This window comes from Cnephaeus nilssonii (genome assembly GCF_951640355.1).
Source record: "Cnephaeus nilssonii genome assembly, chromosome: 21".
Lineage (NCBI taxonomy): Eukaryota > Metazoa > Chordata > Mammalia > Chiroptera > Vespertilionidae > Cnephaeus > Cnephaeus nilssonii.
The window spans coordinates 34,672,950-34,685,506 of NC_137092.1; the positions used below are offsets into that span (position 1 = coordinate 34,672,950).

General features: G+C 37.3%; 1 protein-coding gene across 1 annotated transcript; it reads left to right on the top strand.

The window, feature by feature from the left end:
* Positions 1–153: 153 nt before the first annotated feature.
* Positions 154–11,629, top strand: FAM72A (family with sequence similarity 72 member A). Its single transcript, XM_079762132.1, has 4 exons — positions 154–756; positions 3,181–3,258; positions 6,051–6,175; positions 10,619–11,629. Exons 1-4 carry the CDS (start codon positions 605–607, stop codon positions 10,711–10,713), a joined length of 450 nt encoding a protein of 149 aa, XP_079618258.1. The 5' UTR covers positions 154–604; the 3' UTR covers positions 10,714–11,629.
* The last annotated feature ends 928 nt before the right edge of the window (positions 11,630–12,557 follow it).

Below are 12,557 nucleotides of genomic sequence, written 5' to 3' on the forward strand. Positions count from 1 at the left end.
GGCCGGCTGGAACGAGCCGAGCGGCGGAGGTTCGCTGGAGGACTGCAGAGAAGCAGGGACCCTCCCGGTGGGCAGGGCTCGGGGGATCTCCGAATCCTGGGAAGTGGAGAAAGATTTCCTGAAAGAGGCGTGGGTAGGGTTGGGAGGCAGCCCGCGATCCGACAAATAGGGATTGGAGCTCTCCGAGGGAGGAGCTTGGGAGGGGAGAAGCTTTAAATACAAGGGAATTGCTAAAGGAGGGAGAGCCCGAGGGGAGGATCCTTTTCGACGGGAGGAAGGGAAAACGGCAGAGAAGTTCCCGAGGCCCCTAGCTGCTTGGCCCTCCCCTCTTCAAACCTCTCTTCCCCCCCCCCCCCCCCCCCCACTTTCCCGGAAAGTTAAAAGGAAAGCCAGAATTGCTGCTGCTCTCCTGTTCCTGCTCAATAAATATTACTTTTCCCTCCCAGGGGAAAACAAGAAAGAACGATTTTCCTTCCCAATTTTAGGGCTCAGAAAAGCTCGAGGCCTCGCCATTTTATTTGTAGCCCGTGGGAATCCACCTAGGAAGGGTCTCGCTCTTGGTCCCATTTTTAAAACCCCCACGCCACATCCTTCCCGGGACGCCATGTCGACCAGCAGTTGTAGTTTCAAGGACCGGTGCGTGTCCATCCTGTCTTGCAAATTCTGTAAGCAAGTGCTCAGCTCTCGGGGAATGAAGGCTGTTTTGCTGGCCGATACTGAAATAGACCTTTTCTCTACAGACATCCCTCCTACCAAGTAAGTCATATGCTGCTAGTGGCGGGCAACGGACGGTAGCCTTTAACTCAATGGGAAAACGTTATGGCTTGGACCTCGGAGTCAACCAGCAGATTATCATTTTGGTGTTCCAGCCACTCCCACCAGTCTGATGACCCCCTTGGAGTAGAACTAAATGGGCAGGCTGTCTGGACAAAGTCTGTGGTTTAACCAGAGTGGTCAGTCCTGATGGAATGCTTCTAGTCATGTGACCACACCCCTTAAGTTGGATCCCTGGCCCTAAGCCCTGCCCAACTATCCTGTCTCACTGGATCAAGGCCATGACCTGGACTCTAGGAAATTCAAGCAAGCTTTTTTCTGTACTGTTGGAGAGGTCAAGTTTTCATTTTTATCGTTTTACAAACCCCCAAAAAATTCATAGTTTTCTACCATTATTTGCGATTGGCATGCTTATTCCATTGTCCTTATAATTCAGTATTCTTTTCTCAAAAATCTCCTTTTCTGAGAGAGACTTAGATTTGTATGGGATGAAATAAAGACTTACCCTTTAAGAAATCCTTGTCTCCCATGAAGCCTATTTTGGATATCATGCATTCACTTGTGTAATTCAATCCTCTAATTGTTTTCAGTCACTACCCACTTTCGGGTGTAGTAGAGTCCTTAAGAATTTGCTTCCTATTTAGGAAAAAAAAAACAACACACATTTTATTTGACTCAAATATACCTTTTTCTAGCTCTAAAAAGTATTTTCTCTCTCCATGGTCAACATAGCCCTTAAATGATTTTCAATATTTAGCTCTTTATTGAATCTTTATCATTAAAGTGAAAGAGTGATTATCCAAAATATGGGTGAATAAGTAAGTATTCTTTGGACACAGCCAGAGGAGGCAGCTAATAGTTATAATAATTTAAAGTGAATTTCATTATAACAATAGAAACTTAAAAACATTTTTTTACCCTGGCTGTCTTGGCTCAGTGGTTGAACGTAAACCCATGAACCAAGAGGCCATGGTTCAATTCCTGGTCAGGGCACATGCCCAGGTTGCAGGTCGATCCCCAGTGTGGAACATGCAGGAGGCAGCTGATCAATGAGTCTCTCTCATCACTGATGTTTCTATCCCTCTTTCTCCCTCTCCCTTCCTCTCTAAAATCAATAAAAACATATTTTTTTAAAAAGAAAAAAAATGTAATATAGTGAAAGTCGTGAACTCTTCCTCCTTTGAAATCTTTTCTGAATTGGTTCAAGTGTAGTCATGCCCGATGACAAAGTTACGTATTGCAAAGATAAATAGGTTAATATTTAAATACGTGTGTGTGTGTGTGTGTGTGTGTGTCTTGTGTGTGTGTGGCGTTGAAAAAAGAAAAATCACTAGACAATAAATCTGTAACCTACTATTGCAAAGGTCCTATGATTAAAATATTAGCTCATTCATCTTTACAATAGCTATAAGTGATGAGACAGTCATAAGAAGGTTCATTGTTAAAGGTTAGACAAGAGTCTAGAATAGAGTTGTGTCTATGCTTCCTTGTAGAAGTTATAAGAGTATGGATTAATGTTTCAAAATCAATGAGCACATAAGATTTTTAAATGGAAGTTTTGTCATATTATGGTGAGCTCACAAATATTAACTGACTTACAAAATATACTATAGTTCTATTTCAGACTCACTTTTAGCTCTTTGGGACTATAAAATCATACTAAATCACAATCAAAAGTACATTTGATAGCAAGGACATGGAAAAATTGGAAGCCTTGTGCACTGTTGGTGCTAATGTAATATAGGGCGGCTGCTATGGAAAAGCGTAACAGTTCCTCAAAAATTGAAAATAGAATTACCATATGATTCAGCAATCCCACTTCTGGGTATATATCCAAAAGAATTCAGTGCAGGACCTAGAAGAGATATGTGCACAGCCATGTTCTTAGCAGCATTATTCACAAAAACCAAGTGGTAGAAGCAACTAAGATGTCTGTCAATAGCTGAGTGAATAAACAAAATAAGGTATATGTATACAATGTAATATTATTCAGCCTATCACATACTACAATATGGATGACCTTGAGGCCATTATGCTAAGTGAAAATAAGCCAGTCTCAAAAAGACAAATGCTGTATGATTCTACTTATATGTGGTATCTAAAGCAATCAAATTCATAGGAACAGAAAGTAGAATGGTGATTGCCAGGGCTGGGGGGAGAGGGAAATGGGGAATCGTTTAATGGGCATAGGGTTTTAATTTTATAAGATGAAAAAGGTCTGGAGATTTGTTGTACAACAATGTGAATATACTTTACAGTTCTGAACTATACACTAAAAATGGTTAATTAATAAATTTTATGTTATAATTTATATCATAAATTATAAATTAAATTTATAATTTATATGTTACATCTTATAATTTAAAAAACATACATTTGACTATCTCTACACTTTTCTCTCTTCAGCACAGTGGACTTAATAGGAAGATGCTATTATACTGAAATCTGCAAATGTAAACTGAAGGACATCGCATGTTTAAAATGGTATCTATGACAATATTCTAGATAGCCCTGGGTTTGGGAGATGGGTGTTGACACCAAAGCAGACACAAAGGTTCAGTGGACTGCATCGAGCACTGGTTATAACCCTTGCAATGAGCCACTGAAAAACCATTTGTTACTTAGAGCTATTTTTTTAAAGGGCCTGTGACACTTTAAATTTGTATATGATTTTACAATTTCTCAAAGTTCATTGACAAATATCTGCTTTAATTTTTAGAAAAAGGCAAGTAGTTTAGAGGGGGGGGAAAAAACACCTGGATTTAGTCATAAAAATTAGATTTGAGTCCTGGTCCTACCCCTACTCTCTGTTTGATTTTGAATAAACTTAAAACTCTAAACCTCTGAACCTCTGTTTCCTTATTTAATTTCTATCTTAAGAAGACAAACTTGAGAAAATAGGAACTATCTTTTTTTGTTGTTGTTAATCCTCACCTGAGGATATTTTTCCATTGATTTTTAAGAGGGGAGAGAGAGGAAAAAAAAAAACAGAAACATCGATGTGAGAGAGACATATCTTGTTGAGGAGCAGGTATCAAACCTGCAACCCAGGTATGTGCCTTTGACTGGGAATCTTACCCATGACTCTTTGGTGCACAGGCCGATGCTCTAACCACTGAACACACCAGCCAGGGCAGGAACTATCTTCTTAAGATAGAAATTAAAATATCTTTTGTGTTTACCTTACAGAGTTGTGCAGATCAAATGAATTATGAATGTTAAGAGGCTTGGTAAACTATAAATTGCAACACAAATGAAAGTTACTACTGTTATCTTTTGAGAAGTAAATTTGTGTTATTAGTCCCATTTTAGAGAGAAGAAAGTTGAGATTTTCTCATTTAAATGGGGTTTGGATTATAACTTATAATTCTAACAATTTAAGTTAGCAAACTCTTCTTTTGTGCTAATGACTAATTTCATTCATTCATCATTCAAAAAGGAACATAGTCAGTCGATAAGATACTTAAATAAATGAGATATTGAATAGGCTAGGAAGTGCTCCAAAGGAAATAATAATAATGATAGAGAATAATAGAGGTTGGGAGAGTGGTTAAGAGCTATTTTTCATAGCATGGTAGGGAAGACTTCTCATGAGAGGCTAATGAGAGTTGAATCCTAAAGGATGAGAAGGAGACAGAAAGAATGTTCTAGGCAGAAGGAACAGCAAGTGCAAAGGACCCAAGGTAAGAAGAAGCTTTAGACATTCAGGGAATAAAAAGATGATGGCAGTGTGGCTGAGACTTTGTGAGCATCTGGGGAGAGTTGTCTGAGTACATTAGAGATGTAGTCAAAACAGATAATCTAGAGCAGCGCTGTCCAATAGAGAAATATGCAAGTCATATATGGAATTTAAAATTTTCCAATAACCACACTTTTTTAAAGTAAAAAGAAACAGGTGACATTAATTTTAATCATGTATTTTATTTAACTCAATATATGCAAAACACTATCATTTCAATATGTAACCAATATAAAAGCATTATGAATGAAATGTTTTACATTCTATTTTTTATTCTTCTTCTTTCAAATCTGGTGTATGTTTTATACTCCCAGCACATTTCGCTTCAGGCTAGCCAAATTTTAAGTGCTCAGTAGCCACATTTGGATAGTGCAGATCTAGACCTTGGTATGAAGGAGTTTATTTGTTTTTCTTTTTGGCCAATGGGAAGCCACTGAAGGGGTTCTAAGAAGGGAGCAAAATGATCTGGTATGTCCCTACTCCAATGTTAGCTCCATGAGAACAAGAACCTTGTCCACCACTGTATTCCTAACACCTAACTCAGAATACAAGCTCAGTAACATTAGTTGAATGACTGAATGAGGGCAGGAATGAAAGCCACAGAACAGTCTTACAAATAACTGCCAGTCCTAGTCCAAGAACAAATTTTGTTTTCATTCATTTGCCTTTCAATCAGATTATGATTAGAAGACATATTTTAGGTGGGGGTACCTCTTATATAGTAATTTTTAATAGGCCCTCACAAAAATAACTCATTCTCACATCTCACTGGATGAGAATAAGCTATAATAAGAATTTTTACACCTTAAGGTGTAAGCAGTTCATGTTGTCATTTTTTTAAGTACCTACTAAAACATGCCCTGTATATTCAATCTATTTAATAGTAACCAGATAGGAAATAAACAAAACCCTGCGGAAGAGTGAGGTACTTATAATCAGATGCATAATCGTGAAGACAGTAAAAACTTTTGCAACTTTCTCTAGAGGCTATAGATTTGCTTTACTTCTGCATTCCCTCAAAAACACTGAGACTAAAATTAGAGCAGCCAGCTTGTGTTTGGTTTACAGGGGCTCATGCTGTCTTCCTACTCCTCCATCTGTTGAAACAGTTTTTAGGTCCTGGCATGCAGCTAGAACATGTAAGAACCCAACTTGCCACTGTCCTGAGGATAGCAAAAACCTTTTACCCACAGATCTGAGTTTATTTAATATGTTTTGTGTGTACAGCACATCAATTTGGAGTTCTTTGCAGAGCAAATCACAACCTTATGTTATCTGGAAGCTAGCTTCTCAAGGGAAAATGCATAAAATGATACTAGCAAAGAAATGGAGAAAATGTTAGTATTATTTCACTTGAAGACTATTTTGCCACTTGACAGTAGCACTGTAATCATTATTAGAATAAATCACATCCCAAAGATACCAGCAATGGAGGATGTTAGGAGGAAATGAGGTCTTTATGTCATCTATTTACATTAAAAATGCTTACATGGTCAAGTATTACACAGCCTCTAACAATATTTACTTTCTTTTTTAGTGGGAACATTGTGGGTTATCATGTGATCGTTCCATGTTGCTCCTGCCTTCTTTCCTGTAACAACGGGCACTTCTGGATGTTTCACAGCCAGGCAGTTTATGGTATTAACAGACTAGACTCTACTGGTAAGAAACAATTGACTGGAACATTCCTATAACATTTGTCTATCAATAGCTGAGTGAAACTCCTGGTAGATCATTTCAGGACTCCCTCTGAGACTTTACCTGGATTGGATCGACTGAAATGTCAATCGTATTATCCCAAACATTCACTTATGGGTACTAGGAGCCAAAATTCATTGCCGTTTCTATTTTCATCATTTTATTTAAGAGCCTCAAACTTAGCTGGATTTCTTGCCCCCCCCCCCACCCTTTTTTTTTTTTCCCAGAGAGAAAGGGAGAGGGAGAGAGAGCTAGAAACATCAATGATGAGAGAGAATCATTGATTGGCTGCCTCTTGCAAGCCCATGACTGGGGATTGACCAGAATGTGCCCTTGACCAGAATCGAACCCGGAACTCTTCAGTCTGCAGGCGGACGCTCTATCCACTGAGCCAAACCAGCTAGGGCTCTTGGCCTTCTTAAATTAACTTTTTTTTTTAAATCCTCACCCTAGTATAAGATTAGAGAGAGGAAGGGAGAGAGAGAGAGAGAGAGAGAGAGAGAGAGAGAGAGAGAGAGAGAGAGAGAGAGAGAACGTCTATGTGAGAGGGAAACAATTGGTTGCCTTTTGTAAGCACCCTGATCTGGAATCAAACCGGCAACCTTTGGGTGCACAGGACAATTCTCAACCAACTGAGCCACTCCAGCCATGCTTAAATTAACAATTTAATTGCTTTAAATTCTTGTCTTGATATATATTATGACTCCAGATAATTTTGAAAGATTGTATATATGATAGTCAATTGTGTGTGTGTGTGTGTGTGTGTGTGTGTGTGTGTGTGTGTGTGTGTGTAAAAAAGGGAGGGATGGAGGGAAGGCTGAGGCCATGAGGAGTTGGGAGGGAAGATGACTAGATAACATGTATTTGGTGATATTGCTTTAAGATGAAAATGGACATTTTGACATCTGTATTAATAAATTATGATGGAATTTTAGTCAAAGGAAATATTTAATATCAATATGTCATACTAATTATTTATAGGAAAATACTGCAACCAATTCTTAAAAGATATTTACATAATACATTTTATATTGTCTAGAGCCATTCAAGTTTTGCTATAGGACACGTTTTCAATGTCTAATACCTATTTATACAACAGACCAAGTTGACATTTAGTGGGACATTTTTAGTGGGAACAAGTTTAAAGAACTTGACAATCCAAATTGGCATTAACACTCAAGTTTTTTAATGTATATTTTAGTCTTCTTCAGAACTTAAAATATACTCCTTTTTTAAAGTATGATTTCCCTTCACAGACTAAACCCAAGATCACAAATTGTAAAAGCTAGGTCGTCGAGGTCTTTAAACCCTCCAATTACGGTTGGGTTTTTAGAGACTCCGATTTTTCTTTTTTCTTTTTTTTTAATCACCTGGCATTTAATTGTGACTCTCAACCATGTGGGGGTCTTAATTTAACACTCTAGCATGTTAAGAGGGCCTTTTTTGAGCAAGGACTTACCTGAACTCCCCTAGGTGAGATACAGGCTTCTAATTTAGGTTTTTAGTTTTATATTTGTGTTGCTCATGGGACACATTAAAGGAAGTTTCTGCTTTGATATTATTTTCCCTGCTTCATGGAATTTAAAACACAGGGTGGAGATTTTTCAATTTTGATTTACTTTTTAATATTGGTCAATTTTTCAAAGATAAAAGCCCAGCATTCTTCCATTTGCATTGAATCTAATCCATGAGAAACAGATGTATCACAGGGTTTCCTTCCTCCCTTCTTAACAGAGGAAGGAAGGTGCTGCTTCTGACAGATCCAATCACTTAGTTTATTTTTTCTCCTTTGAACCAATTGTGCTGAGCTACTCATGTCTCTGTGTATTGACTCCAAGAATATGAGACTTCTCCTTTGTAACCCTAATACTGTGATTTAACGCAGGATTTTCTAGATGCTTGGTATACAACAGGGTTCCTCATGGCTGTTGGAACTGTCCTTGAAACACCTGAATGAGCAGCATCAAAGGAGTACATACACAAGCTTTATAAAATTCTAGAATGTTTACACTGAAAGGGCCCAAGAAGTCTATGTTCTAGGCTAGCCTACCTATGTAGACCTGATTTCCTAAGATGTTCCTGAGGAAGCTTGAAAACCTCAGTTCATCTTCACTGGGGTGGGTAAATGCCTCCAAAGGCAAATTCACTTCAACTCTCCATTGACCTTTATGGGTTCTAATTGGCCATTAGATTTGGCCTAGTGATTCCTTACTATCCTGTCAGCTCTCAGTGCCATCTGACCAGAAGCAAAACACCATTTATTATTGGGAAAAAAAGGTGTTTTATATTATAAACAATTGAAACAAAAAAAATTACAGAAAACAATATGATAGGTATCTATATACATCAAACAGATGCTAATTTCTTGCCTTATTCGATTCCAGTATCTCAACTAAGTTAGATAGTTGGTTGTTTCTATTGTTTCAACAATACAACAGTGCACATTCTTGTACATGTCTCCTCAAGCAACTGTGCAAAATGGACAGTTAAAGGAACGAATGGGTGATGGGTCATATTTGCAATATATATATATATATTTTTTTATTTTTTTTATTTTTTATTTTAATTCACACAATGGAATACTCTACAGAAAAGAAAATGAGCTAAATCTGCACATATGCGTATAGGTAAATCTCAAAAACATAATGTCTAATGAAAAGAGCAAATTAGAGCCCTGGCTGGGTGTCTCAGTTGGTTGGAGCACCGTCCCACACACCAAAAAAGGTTGCAGGTTCACTTCCCCGCCAGGGTACATACCTAAGTTTAGGGTTGGATTCCTGGTCAGGGCATGCATGGGAGGCAACCGATCAATGTTTCTTTCTTCCCCCCTTCCTCTTTTTCTAAAATCAATAAACATATCCTCACGTGAGAATTAAAAGAAAAAATAAAATTAGAAAAGATAAATATAATACCATATTGTAAAATTTTAAGTACACAAAACAAGAATATATATAGTCTGGTTGCATGCATTTGTAGTAAAAGTAGCAAAAACATCCATGGTGTACTGGTAAGGGATGGCAACTGAGTTCAAACCAAATCTCCAAATCCTGGCTCATTCCATTCCACCCTGTGGCCACTATCTTAGTATGTGTGGAGTGGGTATCCAGACTTGCTGAGTCGCTTGGGCCCACACTGCCAACTGGACAGCTTGAGATTTACTTTCTTGTAAGACTTCATTGGCTCTTCTAAAGGTCAATTTTTTTTCCCATTTTAGTGCTTTCAAGTTATAATATAGTACATGCCCAGAATAAACCATCTCATTATCCTCTACCATATATGTGGTCTTATATTATATACAAATGCTGGATTCTTCAATATGAAAGCTGACTTACCGACCTTTCACAATGAGGTTTTAGGTAGTTGTTTTATTTATTGTATTGACAGCTACAATCTAGTTCTAAAGTTGACAATTCTACCTTGACAACCTCTAGACTAAAATCCACATATATCAAGGATTATTGTTCATATTATAATTGACTCCAAAACCTTGCTTTTTTTAATCAGAAAAAAGGCACCAGCTATTTCCATGCTTGTTGAAGAGATGAGTGCTTTCCCTCCAAAGAGATACTTAATCTAAAGGATCTTGTGAAATCTCCATTCTTAAAAATCATTAAAATAGATTTGAAAGTATCACTGTAGAGTTATTATGGCATAATGTAGCTGAAGGCAAGATTTGAGTAAATGGATTCATAAGATTCATTTGAGTCCTAAGATTTTAGAACTCTAGCCCTGCTTAAAATGGTTGAAGAATATGTATGTCCTAGATCAGTGGTTGGCAAACTGCGGCTTGCAAGCCACATGTGGCTCTTTGGCCCCTTCAGTGTGACTCTTCCACAAAATACCATGGCCTGGGCGAGTCTATTTTTTTTTTGTTTTTTGTTGGTTGTTGTTTTTTTAAATATATTTTATTGATTTTTTACAGAGAGGAAGGGAGAGAGAGAGAGTTAGAAACATCGATGAGAGAGAAACATCAATCAGCTGCCTCCTGCACGCCCCATACTGGGGATGTGCCCACAACCAAGGTGCTCTTGACTGGAATCGAACCTGGGACCCTTGAGTCCGCAGGCCGACGCTCTATCCACTGAGCCAAACCGGTTAGGGCAAGGGCGAGTCTATTTTGAAGAAGTGGCATTAGAAGAAGTTTAAGTTTAAAAAATTTGGCTCTCAAAAGAAATTTCAATTGTTGTATTGTTGATATTTGGCTCTGTTGACTAATGAGTTTGCCGACCACTGTCCTAGATGAATTATATTAGATAATTTTATTTGTGGTACATTCTTTCAATGCTTTTTCTCTTTACTGCTAACACTATGGTTTAATATAACAAAGTTAATGTAAAGGTTTCATATATCATGTTCTGAGTTTAACAGTAATGAGCACCGAATAACTTTGTGACCTTTTCTTTTCAGGTGTTAACTTCCTACTTTGGGGCAACTTGCCAGAGATAGAAGAGAGTGCAGATGAAGACATGTTAGATATCTCATCAGAGGAGTGTATTAGATAAAAGGAGAATAGACTTACGATAGGTATAATATTCAGACTTTTTACTATTTAAAATGTATATTAATGGATCAACTTTAAATGGTTAGTAAGGATTTTCCAGTGATTTATTTTTTTAGAAAACCAAAATGGGGCATTTGTTGATTTATTTATTTACTGTCTTAAATTAATTACCTGTTTAATTTGAGCCAATGTAGTTCTTTTCTTCTACTTCTACTTTTTTTCTTCCTGTCTCCATTCATCTGCCCAGTATAGGTGTATTCCTAACTTTGCATAAGAGACTTTTTTCATGTGCCACTCAACTACCTCCCAATCTGGGGAAGTTTTTCTTACAACTAGATGCCAGATATATTATTTTACATTCCTGAATAAGGGGCATTAGTACCCACACACATATCAACCGTGCATATATCCATGCATAAATACACGCATTATAACCATGTATACATATGTGATGCTCAACTTGGAAATAAACCTTAACAGAGAATTTTAAAAAACAAGCTGATAGGTTTCCATGGGTACTAGTTATCATATGTTATTTTGGTGACAACTACTTTAATGTGAAACAAGACTTTGTGAATCAACAAATATAATACATTTTTAAATATGTGGAGAAATCCTCTTGGTTCCTTAGCATGATGTTAGATAAATAAATTTGTCAGAAAATTATCAATATATACTGTTTACCAATATTATTTATTTACCTTCTTCTAAAGTCATATGGATATTGTATTATGAAAGCCAGATAAACCAAACCTCTGTCTTTAAGTTACCTCATTCTCTTGGGCTTTCTCTGTAAATAGCAAATTTTAAATGAGTAGTCTCAGTCCCAACCCTTAAATAGAAAAACAAAATCTAAAGAAGTGGTTTGTTTAAGCCCTTGTGCATTATAAAGAGAGTTTGTTCTTTTGTAAGCTACATTCGGGGCCACACAGAAATAGGAAACTGGGATAGTGTTGCATTCTGGTTTTATGTATAGCTAAAATCAATGTATATCCTCAACTAGTATCTTAGCTGTAGGTGTTTTGTCAATAATGATACCAAAACAGACTGAGTTGCGGTTTTATAAATAAACTATTGTCCTGAAAATGATCAGCCTTCCTTTAATTTTTTATTGTACCTACTTTTCTTACCTAAAAATATAAAAGTATCGAATATAATAGCTAACATGTTTTGAGTGCTTACTGTGTACCAGACACTGTTGTAAATGCTTTACATATTTAATTCACTTATTCCTCTTATTCCATAGGAGGTAGGTGCCATTGTTTCTCCTTCTTTACTGATAAGGCAGATGAGGCATAGAGAGGTGAAGTAGTTTGTCCAAGGCCACTTGCCTGGTCAGAGGTATGGCCAGACTCAAACTCAGGCAGACCTGCTCTTCATCTTTATATGGTTGCACCTGAGCAACTTCAGACGGTCATCCACTATATAGTTTTATTTAGTCGGATAACGGCTGCCATGTTATGTGAGGGCCTCAGTGACTGATTTCAAGATTGAGCAAACTCACACTGGGTCATAGGGTAAAAGTGACCTATGGACTCTTGACAGCCATTTGCTGTGAACCAAGATAAGAGATGCTTCAGGAAATGCTGTTACCAGTACCTGGGAAACTCTTCCGAAAGTCTTTCACACTGACCATCAGCACTGACAGGGTCACCAAAAGAACCAAAGGGATGAGTGGAACAGTTTGTTTTTGATTTGGGATTATTTTTTTTTTTTCTTTAAGCTTTCAAAGACTTTCTGAAACAAGGTGGCATAGTGGATAAATAAAAAATATATAAATTGATACTATATTACGTATACTGCTTCAGTTAATCTGTTCAATTAGAGAAGAAAACTTTAATGCTA